Source organism: Ostrinia furnacalis, unplaced genomic scaffold (genome assembly GCF_004193835.3).
Source record: "Ostrinia furnacalis isolate ACB-3 unplaced genomic scaffold, ASM419383v2 OfSCF0152, whole genome shotgun sequence".
In the NCBI taxonomy this organism is placed as follows: Eukaryota; Metazoa; Arthropoda; class Insecta; order Lepidoptera; family Crambidae; genus Ostrinia; species Ostrinia furnacalis.
In genome coordinates, this window is record NW_021130391.1 from 107,946 (window position 1) to 128,513 (window position 20,568).

At 37.4% G+C, this 20,568-nt stretch overlaps 6 protein-coding genes across 6 annotated transcripts in view; 4 read left to right on the forward strand and 2 right to left on the reverse strand.

Moving 5' to 3' along the window:
• The first annotated feature begins 359 nt into the window (after positions 1–359).
• LOC114352828 (ralA-binding protein 1-like) lies at positions 360–3,601 on the forward strand. Its single transcript, XM_028304574.1, has 3 exons — positions 360–364; positions 1,953–2,163; positions 2,763–3,601. Exons 1-3 carry the CDS (start codon positions 360–362, stop codon positions 3,495–3,497), a joined length of 951 nt encoding a protein of 316 aa, XP_028160375.1. The 3' UTR covers positions 3,498–3,601.
• Positions 3,602–8,956: 5,355 nt separating this feature from the next.
• Positions 8,957–11,936, forward strand: LOC114352811 (uncharacterized). Its single transcript, XM_028304553.1, has one exon. The coding sequence runs from the start codon at positions 9,411–9,413 to the stop codon at positions 10,665–10,667; it is 1,257 nt and encodes a 418-aa protein (XP_028160354.1). The 5' UTR covers positions 8,957–9,410; the 3' UTR covers positions 10,668–11,936.
• Positions 11,937–12,285: 349 nt separating this feature from the next.
• On the reverse strand, positions 12,286–14,521 carry LOC114352818 (putative glutathione-specific gamma-glutamylcyclotransferase 2). Its single transcript, XM_028304564.1, has 3 exons — positions 14,253–14,521; positions 13,886–14,114; positions 12,286–13,396 (listed from the first exon to the last, which is right to left on the reverse strand). The coding sequence occupies exons 1-3, from the start codon at positions 14,385–14,387 to the stop codon at positions 13,209–13,211; spliced, it is 552 nt and encodes a 183-aa protein (XP_028160365.1). The 5' UTR covers positions 14,388–14,521; the 3' UTR covers positions 12,286–13,208.
• Positions 14,522–16,153: 1,632 nt separating this feature from the next.
• On the forward strand, positions 16,154–17,383 carry LOC114352796 (uncharacterized). The gene has a single exon (XM_028304531.1). The coding sequence runs from the start codon at positions 16,384–16,386 to the stop codon at positions 17,089–17,091; it is 708 nt and encodes a 235-aa protein (XP_028160332.1). The 5' UTR covers positions 16,154–16,383; the 3' UTR covers positions 17,092–17,383.
• Rcd-1 (Required for cell differentiation 1) lies at positions 17,234–18,997 on the reverse strand. The gene is made up of 2 exons (XM_028304520.1): positions 17,841–18,997; positions 17,234–17,316 (listed from the first exon to the last, which is right to left on the reverse strand). Exons 1-2 carry the CDS (start codon positions 18,728–18,730, stop codon positions 17,301–17,303), a joined length of 906 nt encoding a protein of 301 aa, XP_028160321.1. The 5' UTR covers positions 18,731–18,997; the 3' UTR covers positions 17,234–17,300.
• A 191-nt stretch (positions 18,998–19,188) lies between these two features.
• LOC114352800 (HEAT repeat-containing protein 5B) overlaps positions 19,189–20,568 on the forward strand; it is a 39,315-nt gene continuing 37,935 nt past the window's right edge. The window contains exons 1-2 of the mRNA XM_028304542.1: positions 19,189–19,379; positions 20,025–20,154. Coding sequence (XP_028160343.1) covers positions 20,029–20,154 — 126 coding nt within the window. The 5' untranslated portion in view covers positions 19,189–19,379; positions 20,025–20,028. The remainder of the gene's footprint in view (positions 19,380–20,024; positions 20,155–20,568) is intronic.

The window sequence follows — 20,568 nt, forward strand, 5'->3', positions numbered from 1 at the left end:
GTGGTGACTGTGTTTGTTGCGATAATTTTTCTTAACACTTGCCTAAAAAATTTCTGGAAGCGGGTAGGGCAAAAAACGAATGAGACGTGTATTGTATAGGCTCTTTAAGATTATTATTGACGATTTGTACTAAATTAATAATTAGTTTATACAAATAAAGATATTTTTTGATTTTAAGAAACTTAGTTTATTGATACAATTTATATTACAGTGCAAATTATTTTAACCGTTAATGTAATTGTAATTGAACATAATTATGTAATTGAGGTACTCTAATTAGAATGATTGTCCTTAATTAATATGAGATGGCTGAAACAATGGCCTATTGTATTCGATAATGTTAATATCTTAATGTGTTGATGGGGTAAACCATTCCTAACCTATTACGGACTATTAATAGCAATAAAGCTATTAGTGTTAGTGTAATTATTTATTCAAATATCGAAACATCAGTCAATCAGAGATATTACGAATTCTACGTCTAGGTAATACATGATAATATTGATTTCTCCAATATCCTCGCATTAGTGTGATAGTCAGCGTACAGTTTCCAGGATAACCGAAGGCTTGTAATAATGAAACATAGCTCAGAGCTGTATTCGAACTTAAGCTTAGATTCAATACTGTAATTGGGTGGATTGGCAGATATAGGAGTGTCACTTTATAATACGAGAGTCTAGTTTCATAGTTCAATATTATTGTGGCTTTGCACAGATTCTGGTTCGTTTTATAATTTTCATTATTAAATAAAAGAACATTTTAGATGAACCAAAAACGGTTATGTTTTTTAAGAATTGATGCTACTGATTTTCAGCTTAAAATATAATCTAAATTCACTGTGTATGTTTTCACTATTATCTTTATATCTACTATCTATACTAATATTATAAATGCGAAAATAACTGCCTGTCTGTCTGTCTGTCTTGCTTTCACGCCTAAACCACTGATTGATGAAACACTGATTTTTATGAAATGCATAGAGATAGTTTGAGTCCCGGGCCTTTCCCGTATGTCCTTACATAGGATAGTTTTTATCTCAGTTTTAGAAACAGGGACGCGCGCGATTAACTTTTCCTGACAGAAAAAAATCTTCTTCGGGCGAAGCTGCGGGCGGAAAGCTAGTGACCAGATAAACGCACTATTTCTTTCTTGAAGATAAACATTTTATACTTACGCTGTACAACAATGGACCGAAAGCAAAACCTTGAGGCACACCTATCCCAACCCCACTATTGTCACCGCTGCTTTTGTGTCGAAGGCTTTAGTGAAAACGCATGAAAGGAACTGAGAGTATCGTTTAAAAACCGCAAAACGTGATTTCAAATGGAATTGAAATTGGAAACGCTTTGCCACGTGTCATACAACAATGATACAACTATGTTTTAGCATAATTTGGGATCAGTGACATGGCAAAGTCAACGATCTCGCCAAAGCATTATAATTATTATGGAGGCTGGCTCTGTATAATTAAGTCAGTTTGCCTGAATGATTTTAATTATAAGCATTTTATTCCTTGATTAAAGGACTTTGTTTGAGTTGCCAGTATTTTGTTTGAACTAATCCGAAGGGATGTTCATTTCTTGTTTACTTTTAGCTTGAGCGGCTACTTTGATCCAATCAATAAAATTTATGAGTCACTTAGGCTGAGTTGCACCTCCAAACTTTGACCGTAACTATAACGATAACCGGTGATTTTTGTTTGGAGTTTGACAGATTTTTGACGTTCGTTACAGTCAAAGTAAGATGGTGCAACCCAGCCTTAGAGCTGATTTTCAAACTATTATACTTCGTATCTCTCCNGTTAAGTATCGTTTGTGAATACGGGTGTAAGTGTGTTTATATCCGTTGTCTAGTACCTATAGTACAAGCTTTGCTTAGTTTGGGACTAGAAGCGCAGTCTAAAATGTCCAAGGATATTTATTATTATTATTATTTCTTTTTTTTGTCTTGAGTGACAATATTCTATCTATTCTTTTCAGATACGTGCCCCCTCTCCAAACAATCCCGGCAGACTTCTCAGAATGTGCGCAGGACATTGCTGCGGAGCTTCGAAAGCAAGAATCGCTTCTCAACCAAATCCATGCGGAAATGCACGCAGGGTTTATCACCCCTGCCCGAGATCAACAACTATGGGAAGGGCAGAGGCTCGTCACGCAACTTAAGGTATAATACACCTAAATAAGCTTAATCATAAGAGTTAATATTGCGTACTAGGTCTGTCATAACTAGCAGGAGTCGCTTCTCAACCAAATTCATGTGGTTTATTAACCTACGCGTGACCAACAGCTGTGAGTTATTTTACATCCATCAATCATCATCAATAGATGTGGACATACATGAAAAATTTGAGATTTATTAATAGGGTACAAATTAGTTCCCAACTCCCCACTAATATTTTTATCGAAAAGCAAAATGTAAAGGTCAGTATGACGGGGGAGAAACTCGTTTTTATACGGCAAGTTATCGCCTATAGATTTTCATACAATTATAAATTGACCGACTGTAATATTATTGCAGCAAATAAAACTAACCCATTAGTTATATACCGAACGGAAAGACAATAAGTCACAAACTCGTATGCGTGATTCGTTACATAAAGCCTGTTATTGATTTACAGGGAAAAAAATTGAATTGAAAAATATTGAATTACTGGCAAATAAATTATAATTATGGATATTGACTACGTTTGCATATCTAGTGTTCTGGCTTGATATAATCAGTTATATAATTTAATTTTACTTACCATCAAACATTTGTTACAGAGAAAACTCAGGTCCGTCCAAAAATCGGCCGAACCCAACTCGTTGCCGCCTCAACCGTCTCTCGATGAGAAACAGGACGACGAGCCGGCTCGACGGCACTCGCAACCCACTTCCCAACCGGTTGCCCAACCGGTACCACAACCGGTACCGCAGACCTCCTCACAACCGGACCCGGTACCGGAACCCGAACCGGTGACGCCGTCGACGAGTGACGCATTCCAAAACGAATCTCCGAACCAAGACCCGACATTTGAAGCCGAATTCGAAGACAATTTCGACTTTACGAAGTTCGACGAAAAATCAACTCCCACGCAAACCGATTCAGCCTTCACTGTCCCTCTACCAGATGTCAAAGAAAAAGAAGAAACAGACGTGAAAGAAAAACCCAAATTCACGGAAAAAGAACTCCGAGTGCTCAGGCTCGAGTTAGAAAACGCCGAATATTTGCAACTCAAATCCTTATTACAAGCTAAAATAAATTCTGAGCAGTTCGAAATCGTAAAGCTGAGAAGCCACGTCGCGTTAAAGAACAAGCAAGAAAGCCAACAGAGCAATAAAGAAAACAAGGAAAACAATACGCCAGAGGAATTAGAGCTAAAACAAAGACTGATGAAGGAAAACGCGTTGTTAGAACAGAAAAGACTGAACCTTATCAACCAGATCTTTCAGGAGAGAGTCGCGTGTATACAGTTGAAAATTGAGCTAGCTATGAAAGAAATACTCTCTAAATCATAAATCGTTGTGAAACAGTGAACGAATGAAGCATAGAAGATTCTAAGTAATCTTATAAATGTCATCAGTTAAAGATAATTGTCCCTTAAAAATCAACTAAAACAGGAGATGGAACTGAATCTATTTCCTGATGAATGAATGATATGAATCTTTCTTTTTTGGAGGAGAGCACACATTGATTCACTAGCAACCTTCTATGTACCTATGCTTGTGAACATCTAACTAATATTTCCAAGAGGAACTTCCCAGTTCAGTAGCCTAAATAATTTGCGCAACTAATAACTCCATTTTCTTTGGAAATCCAATACGAAATCGTAAATGCAGATTTGTTTCTATGCTTTTTTCGTTTGCTTATAGTGTATTTTTAAAATTGTTGACATTATTTATTAGTTGTTTCGTGATCATTCTCTAGTATTTAAGTATTTTAAGAATATGTTAATCGTTCGTGTATGCATTTGAATTATCATCACAATAAAGTGATATGTATTCGAGGTAAAATGTGTTTTGTTTTTAGAAGATAATTTCAGTTTTTTTTTTTTGCAATTTACATAAAGAGCATTACATAGCAGTGAGAGACATTAACATAAATCACTGAGGATTTTTTTTGTATAATATAGTCAGCAGTTAAGAATTAATTACGGGTATGAAAATCTATAAACTACTGAACAACTCCTGTTAGCTTTTGTTAATTAATATAATATGAAATCAATTAATTCTGCATTTATCAATTTCATCAGAACTGCGTCTGATTTTGATCAAACGATCTTTTGGTCATATTTATATAAAAATATGTCACTTATCTACGTTGAACTAAATTAGTCCTAATTCCAACATTAATAGTGTCATGGGCTCTGTACTAAATATTCCACCAAACTTATCGATTGCTTGATAATGATAAACCGAGATAGGGTTTCGCGTATGTAATTATCGAGTGATAAAAGATAAGAATGCTTATGCAACGACCGTAACACGATTTGAGCAAATGACACTAATTTTAATACCTTTCTAGAATTGTTTGTTAGAAAATACAGTTATAGATATAATAAGGGATGACACCTATGAAGGTTTTAGTTAAATCTTGATTTAAAAAATATAATATGATGTTAGTAAAAGCACAGAATAATAATAAGTACTGTAAAAGTTATAAAAAATTTCATAGCAACAACATATTTGGTATCTCTGTATAAATAAATTCTTTAGACAGGCATTGCAGCAGCTTTGGTAATGGAGTTGAAAAGTGTAGGTTTATAAAAATGATAAAAGGAATGGAGTCATTTAGAAAAAAAGCGTTTGCGTCTTATCGACTGAGGAAACCGCCTCTGTGGTCTAGTGGTAAGACCACCTGCTTCAGACGCAGAGGTCCCGGGTTCGATTCCCAGTGGGGGCAGATTTTTCTGTTCGGTTTGGTTGGTGGTAGGGCTTATACTAAGTCCGCCTGGCTAGCTACCACCATCTTACCTAAGTCTGTCGCCATAACAACAATGTTAACAGCATTATTGTGTTCCGGCAGTTAGAGGTAAGATAGCCAGTTCCTCCGTAGTTGAGGATTCCGGGTGAAGCTCGCTTCCACCTTCGGCCTGATCGTCACTTACCATCAGGTGAGATACAGGCCAAGAGCTTCCTCGTTGTGGATAAAAAAAAAAAAAAAAAAAAAAAACGGTGCAGTATAGTGTGGGATTCCCCGAGTCTGCGAAGGTATGTATACCTACCAAACCATAATATGGCAGTTATGGTTTGGTGGGGATGATTCAAGATAGGGGGATATTCTTCACTTGCTTGTAAACGATGTAGATGGGCGTTGGCCACTCGTAATGATAATGTTATTGTTATTATCAGCACAATACATTGAAACCGATGATAGGTAGTAACGTGAGGAAGTCTATCTTATTTATGGTTCATTCGATTATATTTATGAAACACTAGCTTTCACCCACGGCTTCGCTCACGTGGAATTCAGTTTGTCACAGATCATAACAAAATCCAGCCTATAGGTTAATCTGATGTATAAACAAGAAGCTCGCTTCCATCTTCGGCCTGATTGTCACTTAACATCAGGTGAAATACAGGCCAAGAGCTTCCTCGTTGTGGATTAAAAAAACCATCGAAATCCATTTAGCAGTTTTTGCATGAAAGAGTAACAATAATACATCTACAAACTCTGTAATTCTTATGAATTGATTCGTTTCCCTCTTTTGCCTAATCTGTAACCCTGTGTCGTCGTGGCTAAACGCAAACCGCGAGAGCCAAAGAAGAATGAAAAAAAAACCGATGCACTAGTGGCGCGGGTGCAACGCCTTGAACGTAGTAGGATCTTAGGTTCGATTCCTAGTCGTCATGATGACAACACAAACTGTATGATGAGTCACTTATCATAGCTTGTCTGAGAACATCTCAAAAATCCTTCAAGCGATGACCTACATGGTTTTGAAAGTGGATTATGTGGTCAGAAAGAATTTGGACCATCGTAGGCGAATCGCTTGACTTATACAGACAGCAAATCAAGCTAAACATGTTAGAATCTAATACAGATGCAATAAGTGTCATTTTGCAACAAAAATGTAGTCCATTGTGCTTTTCACTGTACGTAGGTGTAACTAATATGCTAAAAATCGTCAGACTATGATCTCATGTCCCATTTGCATACATATTTGGAGTTTGGCCATGGTTAAGTTTTTGTCAAGTCTTAAGAATGTAATTTTCGTGTCTTTTGGACTCATTCACTGTGGTTAAATCCGCTAATTCCGTTCTACTCACTCAATCATCTTCCTATTGTTTTTTACATAAAGGTTGACTGGAAGAGACCGCTTCCAAGATTAAGGTTGGGTAAACCGTGCTGCTTGTTTTATTATAATACAGACAAACATAGAATGTAATGTTTTTTCGTAAAAGGATTGTGGGTACAGTCAGCAATCAGCATAGCACAAAATTTAATTCAATTCAATTTTAACGGGACAAATTCTATGATGAACATTAAAACTTAGCAGTACCTACTTATTTATAGTTTGAAAAATGGACGAAAAACAAAGAGAAATCCGGCAAAAGATGTTAAAGCATAACTAATTATACTTAATCAATTAGTTAAGTTAGTGCAAAATAATAGAATGACTCACGTAAGCTAGTTAAGCGCTCTTCCCGTACTAGGGGAGACTGGCCCAAAGCGGGCACCTTAAGGTAAAGTAGGAAAAAAACACACAGAATAAGCAAAACGGAATAAGTTTTTATCGTGATCAGTTACTACATTTATTGTAGTTTGACATGGCGATTTCAAATCATTCATTTGTCTAATATATAAAAAGTAGGCACTCAAATACGAAACACTATCACTTGCTCACTTTGCCCGAGGTCAGTCACATGTCTTCGACCTTCTTGGCCGGTTCGGGCGTCGAGCTTGTGCTCATGGCCCGTGCAGCATCTCGACTGGCTACTGCCAGTCGGTGGTTTGACGTCGCTTGGCGACGGACTGCCTGGGCTTCTACCTGGCACCACTGTCCCGCCCTCGGCGCGGTACCAGCCCACCGGGTGAGTCGACGTTGGCCGAGGGGGTGGCCTAAAGCGAGCACCGGCACACGGGCAAAACGGGCATGCAGAGGGCAATAGTTTTCTTTTTATTTTTACTATATAATTTTGACCTTTGAATAATAAGGAATGTCTCTATTCAAACACAGAATGAGAATCATACTTTCTGTATTGCGATAAAATAGATTCTAGACATAAAAATTCATCAAACAACATAAAAATTAAAACATAAAACTAATCAGAAGGAACTCTCTTTGAATAATGCAGTCTTGATTCATTATCTTTTAGTATTTTGAAGCTTTTGAGCTGAAGTATTGCAGCTTCACTCCAAGAACCTTGTTGTGATTTTCTTTTATATTGCTTTGGTGCCATAGTAACAAATGCTAAGGCAGACGTATTCTGTCAGAATACAGCACTTTTTTTTGTTGGCCGGCACTTTTGATTTTGGACCAAAAATATATGAAACGTGGATGATGTCCTTTGGCATAGAGATAGTTTGAGTCCCGGGAAAGGACATAGGATAGTTTTTATCCCGTTTTTGAAACTGGAACGCGCGTGATTTTTCTGTGAAAGACAAAATTCCACGCGGGCGAAGCCGCGGGCGGAAATCTAGTATTTAATATGTCAGTCGGTACCACTTTAATCTGGGGGCACGGCAGTGCCCCCACCAAGTCGAGCAAAAAAGCGGCACGGCGTAGTATTTGAGATCAAAGTCAGTCTTTTCATATATTTTTAGAACTCAAATACTACGATGCACAGTGGTGCTACAGCTTTAGTGCCATAGTAATAAATGCTAAGGCGGACGTATTCTATCAGAATACAGCACTTTTATTTTTTGGCCGGCACTTTTGATTTTGGACCAAAATGGATGATGTCCTTTTTCTTTTAAGGTTCGGCCAAACCAACGCGATCACACGCGATCAACCGGCGTGCAGCGATGGCGACCAGACTTAAATGCATTGATCGCCATCGCTGCACGCCGGCTGATCACGTGTGATCGCGTTGGTTTGACCGAACCTTTAGACCTCACTGTTTTGGCCACCTGTGGTACCACTACCACTCTATTTACTTGTACTTTTTGTCGGTCGATAGTTGGGTCCGATTCTAATTTGTATAAAGAATCGGCCGATACCAAATCGGTGTAATGTGCGCACTTTCATACATCTCCATACTGATTAACAGCCCGCCGATCCAACTATCGGCCAACTAAAATCTCTAGCTTAATACATAAATTACGGTATCTTAATACCTAAATGAATGAATGAATAGTCCGTGGAACCCAAAGCTGTCGCATGGTGGAGGAACCGTAGTCTCGTTTCGTTGGTAGGTACTTGAAGGGATAGTAATGATTTTAAATATGAAAATGTAAGTATATTTTNTAATGTGTAGGAAAACAAACAATATTAATACCTCGTGTTAGATTAAGAACCACACCATTACCTAGTATCTAATAACATTATTAACTATTGAGGAAAAAGGCATCTACTTATGGCTAGTAAGGTACTACGTACCTACAATAAAATACAAAGGTTATAAGCAAAAATGGTCATTTTACTTAAATTGATTCCTTGTATGATTTACTTTTACTTTTTGTAATTATTTTGTTAATTAGTCGGTAATTACGTTACGTCATTTATGAGATCAAATTAATAAGAGTAGTTTACAACCGGGAAAAATAATGAAGGAGGAACTTCATTAACTTTTATTGTTGACTGTAGCTACTTTTGTTTAGGTATAGTGCGCGTACGCCTAGTGGCCTAACTTTATAATAATCCTACTTGCATAACTACACCAAGTGCGAGTGGATGATTATGTTCATCATAACTTATTATAAAGTAACTGTGATTCGCGCGGTTTGAAACTAATTGACACGGACCGCTATAACACAGTTCTATCTATTCAATATCAAAGTTATAAAGACAGTTTAAACTGCAGTTTACGTACAAAAACAAAACATTTAAATAAGTAAAAAGCGTCGATTAGCGATGAGGTGTGAACTAAAACAGTGTATTTGGGACGTTTGTTTTAATATTCATTATGTAATGAGCCGATCGGCGCCGCGCGGCTTTCACTCGCGCCGCGGCCACCGCGCCGTTCTGTAGCTCAGTTATTTACTCAACTGCTTCGATTCGGCCCAAAGATAAAGACAGTCGAAGCACTACGCGACCGCGCCGTATCTTATCACTGCCACTCTATTGATCACCCACCATATATCGCGAACCGCTCGCCTTTTACGGACGACCAACCTTTATTGTCCAATTTAACTTGCAGACGTGTACTCTTTTATACTCGCGATGTTACCGGTGAAGTCATAATGTGTGCGTTACAAAAATAGAAATACACAGTTTACAGGAAAATAGTATTAATAACAAAAGTGTTGCGGTTTGTAATCGAACGGAAATGGGCACGAAATCGCCGACGACGAGTGTGAAGTCGCGCGAAATAATCGGAGTCGACGCGTTCAGTCAGAGGCGGGAGGTGTTCGACAAGCACGACACGGTGTTCCTCCCGCTGCCTTCACCCACTGCGATGACGCCTGTGTATCGGGACGCCGAGCCCATCGTCACGTCCAACCACGGGAAAACCACCACCAATTTCAAGCGCAACACGGCCGGCTACTCCAGCATGCGCGAGTCCAAGACCGACGAGCGGGTCTTCGACTTCCGACCCAGGAAGTACTCCGACAACTTCACTTCGGAACTCAACCAGAGCGACGATGTGGACTACAGACACAGCATGATGGACCGCACGCGCCGCCTGTCCAAACTGCGAAGGGACTTCCTCACGTCGAACCTTCACGAACCTGACGATAAACAGTTCTCCAGAGCCGGCACACGCGCGTCTCTCCCCACCGGCAAAGTTTCCGCGATGAAGTACAAAATTGAGAGCCCCAATTTGTACAAGTTTCCCTTCGCGGAGCCTTACGCGACACCACCGCCAGTGCGCCGGGTTGTAGTCGACTTAGGGCCCAGTGAAACTGACGGCAAAGAAAACCAAGACCCCGAAATTAGACCTAAACACCAGAGTCTTACGGATTCACCTACTAAAGTGGACCATCAGAAGCTTTTTGAACAGCTAGTGAAACGGTATTCGCCGCAGCGCAAACCTATCGACTGGACCTTGCCTCCTACCAAACCTAGAGTAGTCGATTCGGTCCCTAAATCTACGTCGAGTGTTGAGGACACGGTTAATAAGGCTGAAAAGAGTGAAGAAAATAAACCTGCTGATGATGATGTGTTTGAGAAGAAAGAAAATATTGCGGAGGCGAAAAAAGAAGAGGAGGGTAAAAAGGAAGAAATCAAGCAGGAACACATAAAGCCACATGTGGAGGTGATTCAAAATGGGTCAGAGAGCCCAGCTGTGAAAGAGGTTGAACCTAACCATGTCAAAGAGAGAGATTCTAAAGTATCTCTCACAGAACTAGCAGAGAAGAATGATCGCGTGCCAGAACTGTCTGTCATGCAGAGGCAGTTGAGTAGAGAGTCGACTAACCATAAAAAGCCTTTAGTAGAGCAACCTGACATAAGCATTCCAGAGTTGATTAACAAAATGACAGTAGAAGGAGAGAAGCTAGAGAGTGACGGTAAGAATGTTAAAAAAGTTAAGAGGAAGCGAAGTTTCCTGGACAAACTACTCGGCAGGAAGAAAGACAAATAAGTTCTCGGGTGAAGTGATGGTGCATTAATTGCATAGTTACTGCACAAGTGCAAACCTGCCAAAGATAATTTATCAAGGTTGTAAAAAACATGACGTCAGTGTTTTTAATCTTTTGATACATGAAACTAGATTAGTCTCTGTAAGAAATTGTAGTATTTTTGATAAATTTTTATTTATAAAATAATAATTAATAGCAGACTTCCTATGTTTTTTATCTAAATGCAATGGCGGGGTTATCTATACTGATAAAAGTAAGTGCCATGTGACACTCCCTATCTGCCAAATTCTAAGCACTGAGTTGAGTTCAGTAACGTAGATAAAATGCTATAAAATAAATACGATATAAATGTACTTATAATATGTTCAGAAACCGTTAATATTTTCCTTCATTGCGGCACTGAATTCAATTTCCTCGTGATATTGTTAAGTTATTATTAATGTTCGTTACATCCTCTAGTATTATTAAACGTTACACATACTGCTTAATGATTTCGGAATAACAATGATACACGATGTTACCTTTTGTGCAATAAAATATTTTATTTATTTTTAAAACAGTTTCTTTCATTGGAACAAAAACGTAATTAATAATTTTACCCGATTTTTGGTAACTATTATACGTAAAGCTAATATCACAATAGAAAAAGCACATATTTTCAAATGTCAGCGATAGGAAGTTCCTATCAGGAACCACAAAAATGTAAAAAGATTCGATAAGCATTTATAAGTAGGTAATTCAGTAAAAATTTTAATCAATTTAACATTGAGGTCAATACATATTTGCGGTCTTCCCTAACATAACAAGGTATACATTCGCCACACAGTCTACTTATATCGTAAAAAATACTTCTGTAGTTACTTAGTACCGAATTTGATTTTAAGTTGTACAGTCAGTGTACATAAACAAATAAAGCTAATACAGACGATTTTACAACAAAAATCAAGAGTCTGATATGCTGTCCACTGTACAACCACTGGATGATTGACAGTGATAATTTAGAAAAGAAAAAATTACGAAAATCGTATATCTAATGCAATAAAGTCCAAAAAATGCACACTTGATTGAATCATAGCTACATAATCGAATGTAGATAACAATACTGACTTGATAGGTGAAGGCTGCAGCCTTCACAGTATTTAGCAAATTCCACCTAAGGAACTTGGTTCAAATTATAACATTGTAGTGAGTTTTTCCATAAGCAACAATTTTGTAAAATACAATGACAATCCTGTAGAAAAAGGGTAACACAGTTCTGAAAACTAAAGCAGTACAGCAACGTAAAATAGTTTGTGATCCAAAATAACCAAAAGGTTCGCAACACGACTTTGTTTGAGTTGGAATAAGGTTTGTGTTGTAAATTTTTTGGCCAATTTGGGTGCCACGAACTATATGACGCTGCTGTACATCAGCAATCTATTTTCTAACACAAAATTATCTTTATCACACTTATATTACGGTCCAAAACAGATTGATTTGTCTATTATATCAAGTCAAATGTCTGCCCGACCTACACAGGCGTTGTTCTTTACGCCCCGGATGGGTAAAAATTCGGCCTCCTACCCGCATTTCTTGATTACGATTAGGCATTGTGACCCAGACAACTAACAAAAAACACTGTTTATTTAAATCAATTAACGTTTAATGGATTAGGCGAGTTTCACCTAAAAATGCGCGATTTAGAAGGCCAAGGTCAAAAAAGACAAAGAGCATAGTTGCAGGCGTTGCAGCTTGTATTATAGAGATTTTATACAAGTAGGTAGGGGTCATTGACGTCAATACAATTTACAATTTTAATCAATAATTCGCAACATTTAAATGGGCGCAAGTAGGTTAGTGTGTCTGCAAACAAACATGTTGCCTACTTACGGTTGACATTCAGATAGGAGCTTAGTCATATGCTTGAACTAAAAATATGTTATATCTACAAGGAATTTATTGTATGTTTGTTTAGTTTTGCATTAAACAAAACATGTTTTGTTCCGAATGCCATCAGTCTATTTGTGTAAAGCTGTTGCTTTATTAATATTAAATATCTGCTAATTTACTTATGCATTATTAAGCAGGATGGCCTTCTTTTTAAATAATACTGCTAGCATGACGCGCATGGATGACTCTCTTATTTATTTATATCATCCAAATTGTCTGGTGCTTAGAAGTTTGTCTAAATTTTAGCAACAGTAAATTTTTAAAAGCAATTCGTCGTATTTTTTTTTTTAACAAACAAACAGACAGTCAGTTTCTCTCTCGTATTTTTTTTTTTTGGGGATGGACTGTCCCGCTGAAGCGCGCAGGGCGCCACGCAGTGATAAAACGATTTATCAAAAAGTTTTGAAGTCGCCAATGTCGTGGCAGATGGCGCCACTAGAAGTAGCTCAACTTATAAACTGTAGCATCTTATGCCATTGTTATAGGTGCGCTTTTGCCATAAAAATGTATAGACAGATGTGCTGACATCTGTACAAGTAAAAGTTCAAGTAAAAATCTTACTAATTTGCCATTTTGGACCCTATTGCATAAAATTAAGCTATCTACTTATTTCATCAATTTCGTTTAACATCTGGATCAATTTGACGCAAAGAAGTTTCCAGAGCGAAGAGGTGTTCATCGTATACATCAGGTGCTAGCTGTCGCATTGCTTTAGCCAAGTTGTATACATATTCCTTGTTGGGCCCACTTGGCCCTTGGCAGTTGACTACTTGTTTTGCTATGTCTTCCACTGATGCTGCTCCTGCAATATTGAATAAGTATTTATTTAAAAATCATTCATATGTAGTCAAAATACATGTAAATGGTCTAAATGGATGACTGGTAATTTGGTACAAAATTTGGAACAAAGGTACAGTTTTTTAGATTCTACTGCTACTTTTTTGTTATTTTTTTATCAAATTAATTAATTATGTTAAAGGAAGAGAACTTCAAATGAACAATTTTTGTATGTACTCCTGTGACATTTTTTTTTTGAGGAAAATTTTATGTCGAGAAATTAATTTAAAAAAAGATGAAACCAAGTAAGAAAACTAGAATTATGAAGAATCAAATTAGGTACAATAACTTTTTATAGTATTTTTGAATGAATATTATTATAATTGTTTTTTCATCAAGTAAAGACTTGAAGGTGACCCAATGGATCATAAAAAACTAAAAAAGTATACAAGTTAATTGTTGCTTAGCTTTGTGCAATTAGATACCAATTATCAAAATTAAACCAAATACTGACCTGCATAAGATTCATTCTCCTCTGTTGCTATGTACAGGGTCAAACTAAACGGTTCTATGCTCTTATCCTTGGGATGGAATGTAACTGTCTTCTTCGAATATCCATTCTTTTCTCTGTAGTCCAAGTGCTTCGTAACTTGATCTATATCTTCGGTACGGATTTTGTATGCCACCCCCCATACTTTGCTGTTTGGATCGTCACTTTTTATCAATGTAACTACTCGACCAGGCTGGAAGGAGAATGCACAAAGTATGTATTGAAAAGATTACGTTACAATACTAATACATCTGTAATAATGTAACAGACTGTATATTATCTACTTCTGGTTATGATTATGGTGAGTCAGTACATATTAGGATATACTTACTTTCTCAGGAACGCCTCTGTGGTCGATACTATGCTGATAAAATCTTCTGAGGTAACCTGAAATATAACCTACAACTTTGCACTCGTAAGCAAAGTCAACTTTCCAAACTAGAGATCCGTAGCCGAAGATCCACATTGTTGTTCCTTTAGCATTTCAAGTCATTTGATTTGTTTATTAATACATGTTTAACAATTTTTCCTCAATGTTTGTTTTGAACTTTTCTCGCTGATCATATGATTTTGACAGTAAATTTCAGTTTTTTTTTATACAGGTAGGTAACATTGCGGATTGTTCTATTTTTTTTTTTTTTTTTTTTTTTTTAAGGCAATCCGCGCAGTATGCGCCGTGCCAGAGTCGAGTAAAACGGGGAAACGGGGAGATTAAAATATTTACGGCAACGGATTTAAATTTAGGAAATTAGGATCAGGAGAGGACATAGGATATAGGTAACTACTACTAGTACTAAATACATAACGACTAAAATATTAAATACAAGAACAACAGGTTTATATCTTAATACTATTGAAATTTAAGTATGAAATAATACATTTATATACATTTATACAGTTTAAGTATAGTAGACATACTATAGAGGTTGGGAACGGAATATGGAGAGAGATTAATGAGTTCAGAAGGACATTTCGGTTACTGTAACGNCCTTGTTCTATTTTATTATCTTTGTTACCATCGATAGCCATCGTATCATTTAATTTTGTCTTCGAGTAGCAGTTTTATATGGAGACAGCATACGATATAAAAAAAAACAGCATGAACTTGTACAATTTAAACATAACAATTTGCTTTTTTGTGTTAATTAAGTAGGTACGTACAATACTATTTAAAGATTGCAGTTAGGGACTTAAAACTCTTCGTTCGTGTTCGCCTAATGACGTCTACTGCTGGAGAAAGTCCACTGTTTAAAACTCTTTTTTGCCGAATTCAAATCACACAGATTAAGCCTAGGCGCAGACCACCGACTTTCAGTTGGGCCCAGTTTTAATTTGTATGAAGAATCGGCCGATTCGGTGTAATGTGCGCACTCTCATACATCTCCATACTTACTGTCCGACTAAACTATCGGCCGACGAAAAATCGATGCACCTAGGCTTATAAATAGTATTCTGTGCTTATAGTACTATATAGGTACAGTCAGCGTCAAATAGTGACACCCAAAGTAGTCAAAAAGTTCGCAACACGTCTTTGTTACAAATTACAATAAAATATTGGAATATTATGTAGGTAGTTAAGATTACTTGTGTTGTCCACTTTTTGGTCACTTTGGTTGTCACGAACTATTTGACGCTGCTGTACCAGACTGTGGTGCAATGAGGAATCTTGAGGAAAGAGAATCAGAGAATGAGATTATGATAATGATTAATTCAAGGCTCTTAAGTAAACCAAAAAACAATCACAAAAATTGGGCACCATAGCGTTAGATCCGGTTCCCACCTAGGAGGAGCGGAGCGGAACATTTCTCCACTCCTCTCCGCCTCGGTGGAAACCGGCCTTAAACGGCATTCCCTCGCCCTGGTCACCCTTATTCACAAACATTATGAGGTCTCACAGGGCTCGTGGACGCATAGGGCCACACACGAACCAATCACAGAGCTCTATTCAATGCTGTGCGTTCGATTTGCTGCTTCACTTAAGCATAAGCGTTTGTGAATACGGGCCTGTGCCAAAATGTGATGGCTCATTTACACTGCGCGGAAATTAGGCGAGTCCACTGCATTTTCTTGACTTGACTAATTTCCGCGCAGTGTAAAAGCGCCTTGACTGGAGGGGGGCCATCGGGGGCCACTCTTTAATGATTTAATCTGTGCTGTGACTTCTGTGAGGGGTCACTTGTCACTTCCTTCCTTCCGTTATTTTTTTTAAATGTCAAATATTTTCGTTTCTACATTCATGAATAAAGTAAGATTATGGTAATTTAATTTATATGTAGGTAATGCTCGCTTTCAACAATGTTACTACAATATTTAGCAAGAAATCCAACATTATCTTACCAATAAAAATGGGGTCTTTTATCCAGAAAAAATAATGCTGTTGATAAATTCAAAATAGATCTAGAGTTCGGACTGCACTGCTATGCAACTAGTATGTAAAAATTATCAATAAGTTGGCACAAACTATGTCCTCTATAGCACAGAAGCTGTGTGATGAAATCTGTGAGGAATCGCCGCTGAAACACTCCAAACACAGCACTCGAGAAAGCTGTAAAAAACTAAACCAAGCTCAGGCTTCAAATAGCAGGTACGACGGGCGCCCTACGAGGTCTATAGTCGTAGAGAAAAAGAGGGTAGTAAATAAAGTAGTACCAAGTAGCAGTTGCAGCAAAAGTAAAATAGTTATAAATAAATTTAAGTCCAAAGAGACTCTCCTGAAGAAGACGTTTGTTGATAGTGCACAGAATACAATCATCACAGGGCCCCTGCGATGCGACAATGATTGCGTGACTATGGTCCGGAAGAGGGACAACAAAGGCAACTGCAAATGTGGCAATAAACGAATCAACTGTCGAGTGAGTGCAAAGGAAATTCAAACGTTCGACACTAAAAATTACTGCCAATTGGACAAAGCGTGCGCACAGTGCGTCGAAACTGTTAACTGTGGCACTCAATTTCTTGAGAGACTTAGCAGCAGGAAACCATTGCCTCTGAACATGAGGAGCCAAGCAAAGCTCTGTAATGAAATAGACACTCAGACAAATGAAGGTAGTAAAGAAAATGAGAAAAGTAGGAATGACATCATTTGCAGTAAATCAAAAATAAACTACAATTTCATGGGTGCTAGAAGATGGGCTCTGTCACAGTTCCCTGCAAGAGGACCTGATTTTTAAAATTCCTTGTTAAAATAGTTATTTATAGCAATCCATTAAATGCTCCACTTGCAATAACTTGCTATGGTTTCGTTGATTGATGAAGTAGATAACCAGTATGTGTTACATACTATTTTTAGGATATGAAAGGAAAGAAACAACATTGCCAAATTATGAAAAAACTTTATTCCTAGTCCAGTCCACTACATCTGCATACAAAATTAGTGCTTTCATCTTGTTGTGTACCTAAAAAATAATACAATGCATATAACATGAGACCATTAACATATTAACATGTGAATACAATTAATTTAATACATTAGCAAAAAAAAAAATAATCAGTTGATATGTTATGAAAAATACAAAATAAACTAAGCACATCACACAAAATGCCCACTATGAATCCAGTACAACAAGTAGTATAAAAAGCAACTAAAAACAACCAGAGATCACATTGTTTGAACTTCATTTTGTTCTCAACTAACTTAACATTACTTCTCTTCAAAATATCTGTGCAGATAAATATATTCTCTACAATAAACAGAGCTATAGCTGCACATAAAATATAACTACCTTAGATTTTTAATTTATAATAATCTCAATTATTATTGCTATAAACTTCAAATGTGAAAACTTTGTAACCAGTCTTGTTACTATTAACTATTTCAAAAAATAAAACATCAAACTCTCAATAGAAATATGTATAGAAAAACAAATTTACTACTTATTGTATATTGCTCAAAGTGGGCTCAAATAAAATTAACTCTCACATGTTCTGTTGGGCAGGGCTAGCCGGGGGAGGTTGGGCTTCCAGGTTTTTGATCAGGTGTGCCAGCCAGTGCTTAGTGGAGTTGTCTTCTTGGAGACATTCAGTAAAGGTAGCATCACGCAGCTGATCTGGAAGACACTGCCTGAGTGCAGCCCGAGCCCGAGGGTTGTCCGACAGACGCAAGTAACAGCGGACCACATGCTTCAGCAGTCGTGCGGACGGATCCTTCGCAAGTGACAGCACCATTTTTCCTAATATCATTGCTACATGCGAGAATCTGTCGTACGTCTGGCAAATATAACATAATCCACTGTCATCCAACAAAATCTTCTGTAAAATAAATGTGGCAACGGTCTTGGACAATTCAGATCCATTTTCCATTATACGCAGGCACAACGGTATTATCTCAGTAGTCAACAGAAATGTGATAACTTCCTGTTCATCAGTTTTTACTAAAGCACCGATAACTCCCAGGCTGGTCAATCTTAGGTATTCGAAAGGACGTGTTTTGGAGACAGTGTGGAGAAAAGGATATAGAAATAAAGGGACGTGTGCTTGGAGGAATGCAGATCGCGTTTCGGGATGGGAAGCGACGCATTGCATCAGTGCCAGGGCATTGCATACACGGTTGCTTTGGTGAGCGGTGAGGGTCGGCGGTATCATGGCCACGTATATGTTGGTGATCTCCTGCAACAACGCGGCTATAGTACCGAAACTGTGCCATAGCATTGGAGCCAAATCTGGAACTACCTCACGTTTCTTGCTAAGTTCTAGTAAAGCATTTTCCCGTGTCTCTGGATTGCATAGCTCCAATATCCACGAATATATCTTTTCTCTATCCACAACTGCCTGCATATTTGCGGGGCTCTGCTGCGCACTCATGTTATTCATTGGTCAGGCGTGTTCAGAGTATTGGCACTGTACTTACTATTGCTATAATGCACGTTGGTTACGCGTCAAATCATTGTAGTCAATGTGACCACAGTCCTGTACTAATTAATGTTTTGATCCATGTAGTATTCTCATCAAACTTAAATTACTGAAATTACATTACTTTGACTAGCTAGGTATGTGAATTAATTTCCTTTTTTCTCAATTTTCCAGGCGTCGGTTGTTGTACGGCCGAAATATTGACACATGGATGACAGTAGCGCTAAAATGGCTCGCTGACAGGAAGGTAAAATTTTCTTTTTCTAGAATTGGGACACTTTACTGGTATGGATATTGGAAGTTTGAGCTTATCTTTTGCTTTTATGGCTTAAAAGATAAATTTCCAAGCTCGAAACGTCAGTGTTTTTGACAGTGAATTGACATTTGATCCTTCCCCTCCCCCTCGCTCATCTGTTCCTCACCCCTGAAATACCTACATTTTTGTGGTGTGATTTAATTATTTTTTCTGGTTCTTACCTAAAAAAATAGAAAGAAACTGTTTTTAAAACCAAATATACTTTCAAATACGTGGTTATAAACTTCAGGAACTGTGTGTATTATGTGAATGTAGTGAGAAAGTGTAATAAACTGTTGTTGATCATCCAGTTGGGTTTGTACATAATATCCCTTTACTTTTGGTTTTAAGTTTCGAGTACGAAAGTGCGGTTTAATTTGTAGTTTAATTATTTCTGCTGTGTATTATTCATAACTTCTTCCGTTACATGATCCGTGGGTCTGATTCACTAAATGTTGACGCCATTGATAATATAAACACACGGTTAATCATTACGTCCCGACTGCTCCCATTTGCTGTTTGTACATCGTCGGGTACAGTCGTTAATTCTCTTTGCGCGTTATTGGATGACTAGACCAACATCCTTGAATAAAATCTCTAGTTAGGCTAACATAGAGGAACAAATTCCTGTTTTTCTTTGTGATTGCAAAATGTTATTATTATTTTTGTATTGTTAGTTGTCTTTCCAAGTTAACAGACAATTAATCAATTTTCTGATAGGCCTTGTAAGTTTCCTGTGTTCTGCCTCATTGCCGTTGGTTATTCAACTACATCAAACTTGATTACCTCACATTATCGATGTACGAACACTTTGAAAGTACATCTACATGTACTATTATGTACAATATATTGGAAGTGTTATGCAAAACTAGAATACTTATTGTCTGTAATGAAAGTGTAGCTGATGGAACCTCTTTATACAAAATTTAGTAGAGCGTTGACCAGATACTTCTATTGTAGAACCATGGAGGTGTCCCACTCCCTCACGTTGAATGAGGCCGCGTTGCAGCAGCTGCCGGATGATAAGAAGCCCCATTTCATATTTGAATGGCTCCGTTTTTTGGACAAAGTCCTAGTGGCTGCTCATAAGGTAAGGATAGTGTAAGATCTATTGTTGTTTTAGAAATAATAGTTGTTTGTTTTGTTAAATATTTTAGGTGCTTTTACAGCACTGATACAAATAAATGATTAGTGTATGTCCTTAACAGAAAGAATAAACATTTATGTTTTTGAACAATTGTTTAGATAAAATATTTTACATTTATATTTTAATGCTTTTCCTATTTGAAAGAATGAATTTCTTTTGTTTGTAATTAGGTATCTTAAAAGCTTCTAGTAACTTTTATTTTATATAAAATACAACCTTCCATGTCTTAGCACTAGACTTGCTTTCCCACTTCTAAATAGCACCCAAAACTATTCACGTAATTAAATATTAGAATAACCCCAGTCGGACATAAAAAGCTTCCAGCAGAAGTTAGTCGCGCAACTCCTAAACCTACTT